The following is a 16,059-nucleotide window of genomic DNA, read 5'->3' as shown; positions in this document are numbered from 1 at the left end:
TATTTCTGTATGTTAGTATGTATAAGAACTCAATAAACAGATTGTATATGAAAAAAAAACCCCTTTTTATTGTTAAAAGTATAAGGAAGAACATCTTATGACCTAGAATTTACAGTCTTGACATTTGGCTATATCTAACAAATTCCCCACATAAGGCACAACACATAATTCCATGGAATTGTTTCTAATGAAAGCAAAAAATACAAACCCTTTGCTCAACCACTTCGCATCAAGCTCTTGATCGCTCTTTCTGATAAGGTCACACCAACTAAAACAAAAAGATCTACCCAATCTACCATTGAATTTGCTTCACAGTTGAATCATTGTGGAATGTGTAAAACCACGCCTATTTGGTAATGTTATTTAAGATATACATCTTGACGAAAATCATATGACCTTAGAGCCATTGAAGCATAAGATTGAGAATGAAGGTCGTAAATGTAGAACAACATCTGATGCAATTGAGAAGATTAAAACTTGTAAAGTATGTTTAGCACTGAACGCAACACAAAGACCACATAATGCCGAGACCTTAAGAAAAGCCATAAGACCATTAGAACGAATACACATGGATACATTAGGACCAATACCTACCCAAACATTTCGATCAGGGAGTTAAGGGGCATTTTTTTTGAAATAATATACGATTTCCTTTATAGTTTGTAGTCGACCTTACGTGCAACGGGCTCTCTAACCAACAGATTAGACGTCAAAGTAAGTGTTAAAGACCATCAGATTATATATCGTATAAGCAACAATCAATTACTCAATTACGTTTTTAAATTTGACATCAAACTACCCTGACAACCAAAAGATGACTGACGACAATTGACCTCCATCTGAAATAAAACTATTTACGAGACATGACTACTCCCATGTATTGAAGAGTCTTGAACAGTTTCTCCATTATCTGAACTGGTTGAGAGACGAGTATAACACTTATTGTAAACTGAACGTGGATGGAATTAAAGACTTTGATCCAGCAGTACCATCAACGATCTACTCACTTAAGAATGCAATATTACTGATTTGTAGGTATTATAAAGGACTTCAAAAAGTGTTGCAGGATCCTGATCACTTTGACCCACGAAAGGATGTAGTCACAAATTTATATGTTGACCAACCGAACTTATATGTGTACTTAATCGAACTGTTCTGTGAAAAAATTGCTGTTGGAATTTATAGCAGCAAAATGAAAGTCCATGAGATCTATAATGAAGGTGGAAGAAACTTGAACTTGAACGATATCTACAAATATGTTATCTTGGTGTTCATTTTGAGTGAATCCTAATTTCTTGAAGATGCTAATAAAAGTAATAAGCCATTCATAACCGGATTGCTTTAAACCATATACAGCTTTATCCAATAACCAACATTTAGTATTATCTTTATTGTATCCTGGTGGTGGAAATACATAACTCGGGCTCTCATTTGTAAGTACTGCATTTAAATAAGCTGATTTAATATCAACGTGATGGATTATCATATTCTTCTCTACTGCAATGGCTGTTAATAATCTTATGGATGCTAAATCAATTACTGAGGCCAGGATCTTAGTCGGATCATAGTCCACTCCTTCTCTTTGTTCGAAACCCTGGACAACACATCTGGCTTTATAAGCATCCCCTTTCAAATAATCTTTCGTATAGGTAAACACCCGCCTTGTGGTTATAGGTTTAACTCCTTCTGGAATTGGAACTTCTTGGAATACTTTCATATCATTAAATTTTTGGGTTTCTGCCCGTTTTGCTTTCACCCAATTTGGTTCGTTTGAATCTTTCATTTCAGCAACTGTGTTAATACATGAGACTGGAACTGGGATTATATTAAATAAATCATTTTCCAACTTTGATTCTCTTCCTGAAGGAATATACAAGTTTGTAATTCACTGGGTTGTGGAGTCAAGAATTAGTGGAATTACCCATTCATTTACGAGCTGCAGGTTTTAATACATATATTTTTTCCAAATTATATTTTAGAGATCTTCATCAGGCAATGACTAAGTCGGATGTGAAATACTTAACTTCCAGAATCAAACTGCTGTTTTTCAAAGGCATTGGAGAGGATATCTTCACATCATTGAATATACAAGGGGGTTTTGACCACCTCAGCCTGGGCAAGCAGCAAGCTCAATATGTTTGGCATACTCTTACGAACGATAATGATTGGAATTTTCGAATCTTTGGGCATACGTTCCAGGAATTTGTGAACACAATGGCAGACTCATATCAAGCTTCTCCGAACTACATTCTTACGATTCATTGGTACAAGTGCCTCACTGGTTTGACTAGTAACTATCAGGGTAAGGATATTTCTAGCATGGCTGCTGACAGTGATATTTTTACCCACACTGAGAAGGTCTATTTGGATGCCAGGTTTGGTTTAGTTGGCTCCACTTGACAATCGTGTACGACTCAGCCGTCGCATTTGCCTAATTCCGAATAGAGGGACTTCTTCAATTCACTCCCTTCTACTATTCTCCCTCCGTTATCTGGTGATATACCGGTGAATTTTTTCAACAGTCGTTCCAAGGAATTTAATCTTGAGGGTAAACAATGTGTCGTCACTGGGAGTTGGTCGAATCTTTGTGATTTGGATCCTGATAGTTGGGTTAAATTTTTGGCAAAAGGAAAACGCTGCTATCGATGCAGTTCACCGTCTCAACATTTTACCCATCACTCTGACCGCGAGTGTGAATTTTGTGGCCGCTATGTCTGGGTCAGCACGACACCTACCATGCTTATACGATATGTCTGGTTAGGAAGGTTACGATAACCTTTGCAAATGAAACCACGTGATTTCTTATTTGGACTGTCATCTTCAAAGAATTATAATTCGGTATTCCCCACGTCATCAACCAATTAGATGAAGACAATGAACGGAAATGCGATGAGCGTGAATTTTTATTAATCCATATATTGCAATTGGAAGGAACAATGGTACAGATTTTACGAATCATGCTGTGCACAAGAGTTATTTAGAACTCATAATGTCTTTCATGAAACGACTGTCGTTGGCAATTTTCATCAGAATGGATTGACAGGGTAGTACCAGTCAGGCCCATTATTGAACGTGGTTGAACTAATCCCAATCTTGCTATTAAAGAAACAACTTTGTCATTGTTAAAGTTATGGAATAATTATCACAGTGAACACATGATTGCCCATTTTCGATCTGACAATGCTGCTGAGATGCCATCAACTAGAGAATTATTAAGTTTAGGAATTAGAAGAGACACAATTGGTACATATACTCCTGCTTTGAATGGTACAGCCGACATCTTCTGTTTCGAATAAAATACATCTGCAGCAAACCCGCGTTCAAATACCTCTAAGGAACATGGAACGAAATTTAATACTGCTTTTAGACAGTAAAGTGGCCATATCTTGGTAAACCAACATATTTCATTGCTCTAGCTCTCCCACTTCCCTGAAAGGCAATGTTTGTGTATTTTTCGGATTATTATAATTATCCCTGGACATGACTATAATCCTTTGGTTGGGAATTTAAATAATATTCAACTAAATGCGTCCACTAGTCAAGGAATCATGTTTGGTGAAGGTATCAATAAGCATGCGTTGTCCAAAACTCAAACCTTGAAATGGAAGAATCAATTAACACCGTGAGACTTTATGCTCATAGACCAAGACCAGGACAGACAGTTACAGCTCATTTGACAGAGCTGAGAGCATTATATCTTTCTATTCCAGAATATGGCATCAAGATGGTTGGAGTCAAACAAATGGGTCGGGACGGCACTATGGGAACCATTTCCTCATATTTAGCCTCACTACCTGGAGCAACTTCAAGCATGTAGAACTTCAACTGAATTTTTCACACAACCAATCCAGCATTTGTTCTTCATTGCCAGCACAGTGTACGGATTTTGAATTCCCTAAATGCTAAAATTCCACAGTTTGATATTAACATAGATTCCATTGATTTTCGTATCTTCCATTTAAGCATCAATCTCACTTTGAATTTGATCTTAACAATTTCGATCTACTATAGACGGAGGCCAATTGTACCATGAACGATTATATCCAGACGTGGGAATCTGAATAACAAGATGGTTATACCCTTACCACTGAAAGTGATCTTAACAAGCAAGCTATTTCATTACCAAATATGATCAAATTTAGTTTTATCAAATTTCCAACATGGTTGTACTGTTCCCAATCCAAAGTGAACAATGGTTTCGTGACCAGCCAAAGTATAATCTAGGCAGAGTGGCAAGGAAAGCCCATCTCTTTTTAGTTCATTTAATTTTATTGTCTATTTTGACGATAGTGTCTGGCTAGTCTCTGCGTATATTCTCCAATAGTATCTCTGAGAAAATGACACCCTGTAAGTTGTTCGTGAGTACCGGATGAAGAGGAGATTTGGAACTCCTAAATATCAATTGCAATTATTGGTTGTATTTCTATGGTACCATTATGTATAACAAACACAAATGAATGGTAGTGACTAATTCTGTTGTTATGTGGGTAGAAATAAAAGGGTTGCTGAAATTGAATAAATAAAAAAGGGGGGTTGGGGATTTTTTTAAAAATTTTTTGATGACTTTAGAGAGATCATGTGACTTCTTGATAAGAATATTCTTTTCCAAAAATAAATTCAAGGTTCCATTATTCAATATCCTCAAAATGTCTAAAGTGGTACATATTCATCTAAAAGACAGTGAATGTCATCAAGGACAACCAACCCAAGTAGAAGTGTATCCTTAAACCGCCATGTATTAAAACTTGCAATGAATTGAATGAAACCTGGATTCATAAAATCATAAGATATATTGCAATTAAAACATCTGTTGTTTCGGAGAATTTATAGTAGTTCTTCGCATTATCCATAGATAAATAATTTGAAAACCCTTTTATTGCATCTAAAACGAGGAATCGATACGGGATTAACATCACTGGAAGTACTCTTTTAAAATTTGTTGAATCTTTCTGGTGATATTTATAGGAATAGAATTAACTTAACTTTAATAAACATAAATATAAAAGCAAAGTTGAGGATAAAGAAAGATATATATAAAATAGTTTCAACCTTCAGACGGATTTGCCCCCTTTTATGGTTTGTCCAAGTTGTTTAGTTGCTGGTGGGAGAAGATATGTTATGCTTCCAGTAATGTTTACTCCGCAATCATCTTCGCTCTCTATTTAGAGTTTTGGGGATAACTTTATTGGATGTTTCATGGCAGAATTAACTTTAATTCCAATAGTTTCCTCCTTTCAACCACCCTACCAATGGTTTTTAATGAGTATACAGTCCCAATTTCTGCTGCTTGGGATCCTCTAAAACACGTAAGTTGCTATTAAAGGTTTCTACCATGTCTATACAAAGTTGCGCGCTAAATGTTTTTAGCTTATAATTTTTGTGTAAAATTTAATCCAGAACGCTTAATCGTGACTTTGCAACTTCACGAGCGACATTAAGCATTCGTTCTCAACCATGGATGTCGATTGGACTCCCATTTGCGTGACTTCAATTCGATTCCCCAGTTCTTGGATATAGTACAATGAAAGAACGTTAAGGGACTCTGATATGTTTACCTTAATAACGCATTTCAGGTCGAATAAAGCGACCTCCATATTAGATCAAGCCTGTCTCACAAATTGTAATTGCTTCTCCAATGTAGAGGTAGACATTTAACCTCTTAAAACATGGTGACCGGTAAAAGTCTACAGGTTCCTGACAAGTTGCCAAAGGATTAGTTATCGGGTGGGTGTGCCTCCCAGAGTCTAATTTGGAAGCAACATTACATACAATATGTCGCGTTTACATTAAGAAGCTATTTCCGCCTATACTGCAATTCTCGGTGATAAGCTCACCTAGTGTTTGCGTTGTTGTGGCAAATTGTATCAAGTTTGCACCCCAGGTTTTGTGTTTTGCAACCATTCAAAAAATATACTTATTCGCCACATAATATTTGGCACAAAATAGCACCGGATATATGCCATGCATTGCTTTGTATGCATGAAAATGCAGTTGCTATTTGTGACCCATAAGTAGATTTGATAACTTGGTTTATCCCGATAAGAGGGGTGTATTTTTCTATTAAGCCAGCCACAGGAATCTACAAGTAAAGATCGTAGTGTGTACTGAACCGATTTAAGGGTTTCATCCCCCCCATTTACTAGAAGAGACAATTTCGTGTCTTAAGTGGAACATCATGCGTGTCCCCTTATGCGTGTGTGTCTTTGACTGTGAGTTGAAGTTTCATTTTGGACAATTCTTCTTCAGATTTATCTTTCTTAAGAACACGTTCGGACTTTGATTGTATTTCTGCTGGTTTTCTTTATTTGTTAATCAGAGGATAGCTTCGTGTGTTTGAAGTAATTGTAAGAAGTCAAATATTCTGGAATATTTGAAATTTAAAGATTTGGTGAATTTTTTGCAGTAATTTTTATGTCCAGGCATTCAGCTCCAGGGAAACGAAGCATACGAATTTGATAAAATCAAAATATGCTATAGAATAGACAACAGAAATATAATTCACTTTAATGCCAAGTCTGTGTCTCTCAATGCGTTGTAAGAGACACAATTGTCGAACCAAAAGAACGATGAAACCGACCTGAATGGTTTTTTTGGATCTAATAATCACTCTGCTTGAGATATGAAAAAAATTTGGGGCCAAAAAAAAAGGATGGGTTTAAATTTTTCGTTCGCAGTATCAAAAATATTCATCTCTTTGATCTTAATCCATCAGTAGCAACCATCGAATCACCCAGCCCGCTTAAACCATGTCCATAGTTCGCGTAGTTCACTCCTCTGGTATATATTCCAGACCAGTATCATCATTCATAATAAAAAGATGTTATTCCATATCCCCTTCCGATTCAGAAAAGAAATTAAGTCCAGACGAAGCCAAACAACAAGCAGCCCAACTCGCGATGCAATCCATCAAGGATTTCGGGTCCCTCTTATCATCCTCTCCCGATGAAGCTACACAACCAATAGATACTGCTCCAATATATGAAGACCCAAAATTATTTGGTTCTTTAAGTTTATTACATCAAGGACAAGTATTGAAAGAATTACAAGATAAATATGATAAAAAATGGCAAAAATTAACCATGAAAGATAAATTGTTAGGTTATTATATTGCATATGGTGATTGGGGTGTTCGAGAAAAGTTTGATAATTGGAGAACTTTGGAAGCACCTTATGATTTACCATTTGTTGTTCCTTCAAAAGTTAAAACTACAAGTCCAAATAAAGATACAATTATCAAGAAGTTAGAACCAGTTATTTTGGCAGAAACTCCAGTTAGAAAAGCACAATTTGATTTCAAGAGAATGGATGGGGTAACTAAGTTTTTCATATATTTAACTGTGTTTATTGCCATGTTTGGTATTTATAGAGATAAGAGTATTGGTGAAGAAGGAAGACCTAAAGAGCTTATTGTTTTTGACCGTCATGAATTAGCCAGGCAAGAAAGGATTGCTAAGGAAAAGGCGGATGAAGAGAAAAGAATACTTGAAGAAAAGCTTGCATTAGAACAGAAGAAGAAGCAAAAGAAATGGTATTACTTATGGTTAAGGTAAATGATCATTATTATGGTGGGGTGTTGATTAGTTGATCGTTAGACCGGATGCTTTACCTAATGAAGGTAAACTCCCTTTGTACATAGAATCTGTTGGGACACTTGTCGTAGTTATTTTACAATGTATATTTATTGACCAGATATATTTAGAAGTAAATACATGTTAATTCTATTACCCATTAAAAATAGTCCCCTATACACAACTTTCTTCTCTCCCTCTCCCTCTCTCTCAATTTTCATCAGAATCATCATCATCATCATCGTCGTCATCTTCCTCATCATCCAAATCATCTTCATTCCAACTATTTTCCACCGTTTCCCTTACTCTTTTCACATATTGAGATCTATGATCTTTATACAAATTCGCAGCTTCCACATTTGCAGGCGAACTAATATTAGGATCATTTAATAATGATTGAATGGAAGTTAAGATTGACGATACATCATATGTAGGTGACCATCTATTTTGTAAAATATCTAAACATAATTCTCCTGACGCATATACATTTGGATGAAACATTTCACTAATGAATTTCACACTTGGTGGTTTATTNGGGATATTGTTCATCAAATTGAAGTATTAATCTGAAAGTACCATCTTCAAATGGAGTATCTGATGGACCAATAATTACTGCATTCCTAAAATATTGGATTGTTAGTATTCTCAAGTGGCAAAATAAAGACAAATATATAAACAGTAAGAGAACTAAAATCCCCTTACTGTGTTGTTGTTATATAAAAGGTACATACCATTTCATGACATTATCTGGTAGTGGTGAGGCTGAAACGCCACTAGGAGCATCTTGTTGTATACGCTGTCATTTCGTTAGTAACCAAGATCAACAATCTCTTTCAACTGATGGGGAACATACCTTAAAGTCACGCATGAGTCTTCTTTTGGCTGGAGTTGACATGGTTGATGAAAATGAAGTTTTATATGAAAAATAATACAAGTAGTAAGATAAGTAAAGTTGATAAATAAATAAATATTGCAATCAGTTAAATTAAATTCTGATAAAAAATTGTTGATTGGAAATTTTACATTGGGCGGAAATTCTTTTGTTCTGCGAACTTAAAGAAAAAAAAGATTCTATCAGTGCCACCACCAACAGCCACACCCAACCAGAATTTAAACTAGTCTGACGCGTAAAGTCGGTCAGTCAATTTAGAAATGGTAGGCCAAGCAGTGCAATAAGCATCTAAAAGAACATATACACCCCTAGTAGAACAAGTATAGAATCAAGTAAATGTAAATGTATTTTATTTATAATTTTATATTTAAAGTGAAAAAAAAAGAACAACTCGTAACTTGAAAACACATACGCTAACCAATAACCAAAAACAGTTGATTCAAGTAAACCCCCCAATACTCATAGTTTCTCATAATATTCAAATAAAGAGTTAATAAAAAAAGGTGACTAAACAAAAAAGGATAAGGAACGAAATGAAAATATAACCCAATGATTTCATACTCTAATCGTAAATTCTAAAGTACAACGTCAAGGCATCAAAAAAACTGGTGTGGTAAGGTACTTACTTACCTTTCCAGAAATCAGTCAAGTTTTGACCACCACCATTGAATGCTAAAACATTTGGAGTATCTGCTGGAATATCAGAAAGAACACCTTCAGTACCATAAGCAATCAAATTCTTCTTTAATTGTTTTGGTGAAACCCCATCAGTGGCAACAAAGAATTCTGAATCAGATCCTGGTTGTAATGAAACATAATATGACAATAATCCACAAATATGTGGAGATGCCATAGAAGTACCTGATAAATAAGCAGTAGCACTATCTGATCCAATATAAGTAGATAAGATATTTAAACCAGGAGCAAAAATATCAACACATTTACCATAATTGGAGAAATATGCTCTAAAATCAGAAATGGTAGATGCACCAACAGTAATAGCAAGTTCAGCCGATGCTGGAGATGTATTACAAGCATCTTGATTTTCATTACCGGCAGCAACAGCAAAATGAAGACCAGCTTTAACTGCTGCATTAACAGCTAAATCTAATGCAGGAGATTTTCCACCTCCAAGTGACATATTAGCAGTAGAACCTTTGAACCCCTTTTTACCCGCTTTAGATTCTTGTTGATGGGCTTTAGCAGCAAATTCAACCCCTTTAACAACATCAGACATTGAACCGGATCCATTAGATCTTAAAACCTTAACAGCAACAATATTAGCCTTCTTGGCAACACCATAAGCATCTGAACCAATAGTACCAGCACAATGAGTACCATGACCATTACCATCAGTATCAGTATCACCAGTTGGGATAGTTGCACCCCAAATGGCTCTACCTTTAAATTCTACATGATTAATATTAACACCAGTATCAATAACATAAGCAGTCACACCTTCACCACCTTCATTATCATATAAATATTGATCAAATGAACCTAAACTCAATGGTTTTCTATGAGAAATTCTGGCTAACCCCCATGGAGAACCTTTATTAACTTCAAATTCATTAGCATAAACCATTGAATCCTTTTCAACAAATTTAACCAAAGGATTTCTTCTGATTACTTCAATAGTTTCATCCATAAAATAACCATAATAACCAGTTAATAACTTATCAATAGCAAAACTATCAATAATACCACCTTCAGTCTTAAAATCTTTAGTTGAACTGAAAAATGGATCAGATTCTTCAACTCCTTGTAAAGAATTAGCATGAGTTAAAGCAACCCATTCTTGATGGAAAGCAGCTTCTTCAGGTTTAACATCATCCTTAAGCACGATGATATATCTATGAGAGATAATATCTCTATTAGAATCAGCATTAATGATTGGAGCTAAAGCATCATTTAATTTCATTCCTAAATGTTCAGCAGCTTCATGAGCGGCATGTTTAAGGGGTTCGAGTTTTTGATTAATCTTGTCATTGATGGTGTCGACAGCAAAGACATCAATCACATCACCAACTGATGGAAGAATTAAACCTTGGACACCTAATGTTGTCAAGATTGAGAAAGCAATAGCCTTGGATAACTTCATTGTGGGGCGCGGTAGGTGGGGTGGAACTCGAGTGGCGTTGTTTTTAGTGCGATGGGCTGTTGAAAGTTGGGGTAAACGTTGTTCTTTTAATAGTTTAGTTTCCTTTTCTAATAAATATGATTTATTATAGAAAGAAACCTTGAATTGTAAAAGAATAGGAAAAAGGGAATTCTAAAAAAAAAGTGGGAAAAATGAGATTGATTTTATATCAAACTTAAAGCAATGATAAGAGAGAGGGAAAATAAAGTTATGGGGGGGAGCAGAAAAGGGTGGCGTTTTTTTCTGTGTATGTTGTATTTTATTTTTGGTTTAGTAAAGAGAGATAACTTATATACAGGAGGATCTTTTCCGAGGAAGGAAAAGGACCAGCAACACTTGGTTACACTATTAATAATAGAATATAATAGGTCTTAAGAGAGTATAATACTTCCTGTTATTTCACCCTCACAAGACAGTAGTCTATAAGCATACATTACCAAGAATATACCATATCCAATATATATAAAGTTCTTCTATAAACACTTTATCAAAAAAATGTGGTGGTTATCTGTTGCTCTCTTATGATATCTCTGACTCATGAGACAGCAATCCAGATTAGGAAATGAAACACCACAACCGCAAAAATCCCAAATCCCAAAATTCCCCCACCTCAAGTATGCGAAAACGTCATTTCATGCCATATCTCATTAAAAAATATTATCTTAGATCTTTTGATCTCTTGAGATTCCATTTTCTTGTAGCCAACTACGAATACTATATTCATCATTATTATCATTTATGGCTTTATATATAATCTCCTCTTCATATTCTCCTTCAGATTTCAATAAATCAAATAATACTTTCTTATTAGAAACCGATTCATTGACACAGAACCACATCTTATTTGCAGATGCCGATAACTCCACCTGCAGCTTATTAATAGGAAGCCTGGGGGAGATTATGAATTTAAATAATTTTTGATTCAATAATTCCATTAATTCTCGAAATGATTTCCCTTCAATTTGTCGTTTATTCCCAGTTTTACAATATTCATTATTACACCAATGATTCCCACATCCTTTACTCAATTGAATCATATATTTTCGTTCGATTCTAATTTGTAATTTCAAATGATTAGGATCATTTTGTTGAATATACAAAGGACCATAACAAATATCACATAATCCAAGTTCATTACCCGGGTCCTCACTTTTAATCAACCGAATACAATTCTCATTACAACATTTATTAAATATGATTTTATTCATTTGATTAAATTCCAATTTTTCTAAATCATGTAATTTAATATGTTTTTTAAAATCTTTAGTTCGTAATATTTTCCCACATTTATAACATTCATTTGTTTTATTCCCACAAGAATTCTCATGATGAGTTAAATTTTCAAATCTATCTTGATAGGTCGATTCTTCTTGGGGGACAACTAAATGACAAAACCTACATTGATGCAATTTAGCAGGACATAGTCTTGCTTTATGACCAATGACTAATTCAAAGAAATTGTCATATGTATCAGTAGAAGGACACAGATGACAAGTATATGGACCCATATGATGTAATTTCTTATGTTTGAATTCTAATAATGGTGTATTGGCATAGAACTCCACACACTTATCACAATGCCAATGATAATCGGGAATCTTCTTTAAGAAAACAGAATTACATTTAGTACATCGGACATTATTTCTTAAACAGAAAGTTTCATGTAAGGGGAATTGTTGCTTCGGAATGGGTTTTAAACAATTAGGACATTCTCTACTATCCTCCCCTTCATTCATATCTATATCTTCTTCTTCATCGGTTGCTTGATCATAGATTTCAATTTCAACATCGGCATCGGTATCCCAAGTAAATGGAATCAAATATAAGTAATTCTGTTCCGTTTCGTCTGAATCTTCATTCTTCATTCTTTGTAATTTCGACAAAATAAGATCTTCATTCAAACATACTTGTACTATTTTTCTTCCATCAGTATGTCCATTCCGAGCTAATTTTCTCTCAACAGATAAATCCTCATCCATGGTTGAGTAATTAAAATTCTCAAGTGTAACAAATTTATCCAACCCAACAATGAAATCTATATTAACCACGGTATCAAGATCCTTAGGATCATATTTACAATTCTTAATAGAAATCACGAAATCTCCTTTCCGGTTCAATAAATCAATCTTATATATATTCGGAACAAACTTCGGATTCAAAAATGATTTCAAACCATGTATGGTTATACTCCGTTCAATCTCGGTGATTTTATTATATGGACTTGAATTAAATTCCAATAATTGTTCATTGGCAATCTTATCTGACAACGGTATCAAATCAAGTGTTATATCAGTATCGATAATACATGCCGTGATTCGTTTTTCCGATTCATTATTGATCTCATCAATTATCAATTCATATCGAAGATTATCATCCTCAATTATTAACGTATCTTTATTAGTTAATGTTGTATAATATTGATTTAATTTATTTTCAAGAAAGAATTTCCAATTGGTAATATTGGAATAAAAATGACATGGTTTTAATTTTAATGAAGTTGCTTTGGGGATATGTTGTTGTAATTCAATCCTAACCTCATTAGGTGAGTTTAGCTTGTCATATATCACATTCGGGAGTATTATTGTATTATCTTCTGTTGCTGAGAATTCTTTAACTCCAACATATGCTGATTTTGAATAATCATCGATGTTTGTAATCTTAAATATTAATGGATGGGGTAATTCTGATTCTGGAATCTGATCAATTATTTGGGATAAAATTGATGGGGATAGTATGATTTTATCTGAATATGGTTTTAGCTTTTTCCTACTATCAGATTGATCTATAGTTAATCTGAATTGTAAGTTCATTTGAGTTGATTCCAATGGCAAAAAGAGAGACAGTGTGAAATCAAATTGGCAACAAATAACTTTGAAAAATTCTTTATCACTTGGAGGCAAATCTTTTTTTTTTTAACAGCCATTGAATTATTTTAACAGCCATTGATTAATTTACTACAAAACTACAAAGAATATTCTTTTAGCTTTCACCGGTAATGGTTTTATAAATATTCTATTACGTGTTATACAGTATATATATATATATAAATATGCTATGTGAGACTGCTCATCTCCCACCTGATGGTTTACTATTCTTCATTAATGATCTTGCTCCATCTCTAACCATTGGACAATAATGTTTATCTAATAAAACATTTTCCCAAACAGTAGCAGCACCACTATTACTTCTTTCTAATTCAACTTCACGATCTAATCGTTCAATCCCCAAGACATATGAACCTTCACCGCTTATTCTTTCTTCAGTATTCCATAATCCTTTCAATGAATCATCATATCGACTCATTAATTTCCCCACAAATTTTAAGATTGCTAAGGAAGTCTTTTCTGGTGATTGTAATATTGTTAAATATAATCGTTTGGTGAATGATGTTGCTCTTGGTACGGTACCATTTTTTGATCTAAAAAATATAAAATCAAGACATCTTAATAATAATTCAGCTTTGGTTGATACATTAATTGCGGGTTTTTCTACTTCTTGAACTAATGATAATGGATCAGCTAATCTAAGTGTCTTATGACTGAATTCTAAATCCGGATCTAATGATAAATCAGCCAATATTAAATATAATGTAGATACAAATTTACTCAAATCTATACTCATGGGTAATTTCCCCATTGATCCATGATTTAAAACCAATGAAAATGAAGTAGCAATACATAACAAAACGGTACGTAATTGTTTCCCAGTATACATTCCACCACCAATATCATCATCATCCATATCTTCAGTTCCATCAATTATAGAATTCACCGTACCTAAAGAATGTTCTTCTATTATATCAATCATAATCTCTCTTAATACTTCCAAGAAATCACCTAATAAATCAAGATTAGCCATTTGTCCAAATCTCGATAATCCTTCCAATACCGCCCCCATTAATAAACTTGCATCATTCTTACCATTCCCATCAATAGTGGTATGAGAACCAGCTTTTAAGATTTCAAGATATAACATCAAAATCATTTTTAACACTTGAGCTTGAAACTTTTCTCGTTGTTCAATTGTGATTGCTTGTTCTGCTTTTCTCATTTCTTCTTCAATTTCTTTCATTTCTTTACGAACTTTTCTTTGTTTTTTAGATATATGAACTCGATCCTTCTTTTTTAATTTTGGTTTAGGTAAATCATCACGATTATTATTGGGATCATAATCTTCCAAAAGTGAAAGTGATAAAAATACATTTATAACTGATTCATCCACTCTAAATTTCTTATCTCTAATTGATTTGGTCATTAATTTAATAACATCAAATGTAATATCCCCATTCTCAGCATCATCTTTAAGCAAAGTTTCTAAAGCCCTTAAACATTTCATAAATACTTCATAATCTTCCAGATTTGATGGTTTTTTGTTTAATCTTCTAATTATAATTGTGAATAATTCTACTCGATAATTGAAATGACGTAATGATGAAATACATAATTCTGTAGCTGCTTTTGTGGCCAATACACCACGTTTTAATTGATCAGTAGTTATATTCTTATTACTTGAAGAATGAGAATATGAAACTTTGGCATATTTGGCTAAATTATCAATATATGAACAATAATTACTAACTAATAATTGTTCAAAAGTTCTTAATCTTGCAACTTCTCTACTTACTTTTTCTCTCTTTTCGGAATCAGTCAAAGGTCTAATTTTGTATGATGGGGCTAATGATTTAAAAATTGGAATTAATGCCATGATTGCTAATTGACTTGTAACAAAGTTTTTTGATTCTGACATTTTTCTTAATCTGGTTAAACAAGCAATATTTTCTTCCGGGTCTTCAATTAATTTAGATGCTAATTCAGCGATTTCTTCTTTAATCTTGATTAATCTTTCTCTTGGAGAAAGATTTGCATCTTCATCTTCAGATTCCTCTTCTTCCTCTTGCTTCGCTTTTTGTATCTTCTCCTGTTCTAACTTCTCATCCTCATCTCCTTCATCTTCCTCATCTTCCTCATCTTCAGCAACAACTTCACGCACAACTCGTTCAATAGTCCCATCTGATCTCTTAATAGGCAACCCCTCTACCATTTTTCCAGAACCATTAGCATTATGTGTTCTTGGCCTTAATTCATAATCCTGTTCATCATTTTCCCAATCATTAGAGGGTTCCTCTTCATCTTCATAGTCACCAGTATTCTTGGCGGATGAAAATAATCCAGTCAGTAATTGGGCGTCATTCTCTTGTTTGAGTTTCTTTCTCTTTTCTAATGCTTGTGCGTTATTCTTTCTTTTCCCCATATTTGATGTTGTCCTTGTAATGTCCCTTGGGTATATGGATCAAATTTTGGAGTTATTTTTTTTTTACAATAGCCATCGCTAATTTTTTTTACCCAGTGTACCAGAGAGAGTTTGATGCGATGAGTAGTGGATGTGTCGTAAACTTCACCTATTCGCGACAAATGTAAATGTCTACGACAGAGAGAGACGACATTTATCATCCGAGACAT

General features: G+C 34.0%; 9 protein-coding genes across 9 annotated transcripts; 4 read left to right on the top strand and 5 right to left on the bottom strand. All coding sequences in view use genetic code 12, as the record gives it.

The window, feature by feature from the left end:
- Window positions 1–391: 391 nt before the first annotated feature.
- On the top strand, window positions 392–619 carry J8A68_001567 (uncharacterized protein; the record flags this gene model as incomplete). The annotated part of the gene is made up of 1 exon (XM_049405233.1): window positions 392–619. One exon carries the CDS (start codon window positions 392–394, stop codon window positions 617–619), a length of 228 nt encoding a protein of 75 aa, XP_049265161.1.
- A 522-nt stretch (window positions 620–1,141) lies between these two features.
- J8A68_001566 (uncharacterized protein) lies at window positions 1,142–2,190 on the bottom strand (the record flags this gene model as incomplete). Its single annotated transcript, XM_049405231.1, has 2 exons — window positions 1,142–1,860; window positions 2,148–2,190. 2 exons carry the CDS (start codon window positions 2,188–2,190, stop codon window positions 1,142–1,144), a joined length of 762 nt encoding a protein of 253 aa, XP_049265160.1.
- Window positions 2,191–2,319: 129 nt separating this feature from the next.
- Window positions 2,320–3,296, top strand: J8A68_001565 (uncharacterized protein; the record flags this gene model as incomplete). The annotated part of the gene is made up of 3 exons (XM_049405230.1): window positions 2,320–2,380; window positions 2,523–2,756; window positions 3,106–3,296. 3 exons carry the CDS (start codon window positions 2,320–2,322, stop codon window positions 3,294–3,296), a joined length of 486 nt encoding a protein of 161 aa, XP_049265159.1.
- Window positions 3,297–3,601: 305 nt separating this feature from the next.
- Window positions 3,602–3,817, top strand: J8A68_001564 (uncharacterized protein; the record flags this gene model as incomplete). Its single annotated transcript, XM_049405229.1, has 1 exon — window positions 3,602–3,817. One exon carries the CDS (start codon window positions 3,602–3,604, stop codon window positions 3,815–3,817), a length of 216 nt encoding a protein of 71 aa, XP_049265158.1.
- A 2,929-nt stretch (window positions 3,818–6,746) lies between these two features.
- J8A68_001563 (uncharacterized protein) lies at window positions 6,747–7,550 on the top strand (the record flags this gene model as incomplete). Its single annotated transcript, XM_049405228.1, has 1 exon — window positions 6,747–7,550. One exon carries the CDS (start codon window positions 6,747–6,749, stop codon window positions 7,548–7,550), a length of 804 nt encoding a protein of 267 aa, XP_049265157.1.
- A 228-nt stretch (window positions 7,551–7,778) lies between these two features.
- Window positions 7,779–8,463, bottom strand: RAD6 (E2 ubiquitin-conjugating protein; the record flags this gene model as incomplete). Its single annotated transcript, XM_049405227.1, has 3 exons — window positions 7,779–8,088; window positions 8,300–8,364; window positions 8,422–8,463. The coding sequence occupies 3 exons, from the start codon at window positions 8,461–8,463 to the stop codon at window positions 7,779–7,781; spliced, it is 417 nt and encodes a 138-aa protein (XP_049265156.1).
- Window positions 8,464–9,082: 619 nt separating this feature from the next.
- Window positions 9,083–10,561, bottom strand: J8A68_001561 (proteinase B; the record flags this gene model as incomplete). The annotated part of the gene is made up of 1 exon (XM_049405226.1): window positions 9,083–10,561. The coding sequence occupies one exon, from the start codon at window positions 10,559–10,561 to the stop codon at window positions 9,083–9,085; it is 1,479 nt and encodes a 492-aa protein (XP_049265155.1).
- A 701-nt stretch (window positions 10,562–11,262) lies between these two features.
- J8A68_001560 (uncharacterized protein) lies at window positions 11,263–13,410 on the bottom strand (the record flags this gene model as incomplete). The annotated part of the gene is made up of 1 exon (XM_049405225.1): window positions 11,263–13,410. One exon carries the CDS (start codon window positions 13,408–13,410, stop codon window positions 11,263–11,265), a length of 2,148 nt encoding a protein of 715 aa, XP_049265154.1.
- Window positions 13,411–13,666: 256 nt separating this feature from the next.
- Window positions 13,667–15,850, bottom strand: J8A68_001559 (uncharacterized protein; the record flags this gene model as incomplete). Its single annotated transcript, XM_049405224.1, has 1 exon — window positions 13,667–15,850. One exon carries the CDS (start codon window positions 15,848–15,850, stop codon window positions 13,667–13,669), a length of 2,184 nt encoding a protein of 727 aa, XP_049265153.1.
- Between the last annotated feature and the right edge of the window lie 209 nt (window positions 15,851–16,059).

This window comes from Hemisphaericaspora subhashii, assembly GCF_019202705.1.
Source record: "Hemisphaericaspora subhashii strain CBS 10753 chromosome Unknown scaffold88, whole genome shotgun sequence".
NCBI classification, from domain to species: domain Eukaryota; kingdom Fungi; phylum Ascomycota; class Pichiomycetes; order Serinales; family Debaryomycetaceae; genus Hemisphaericaspora; species Hemisphaericaspora subhashii.
This window is presented reverse-complemented; position numbering and strand designations above follow the sequence as displayed.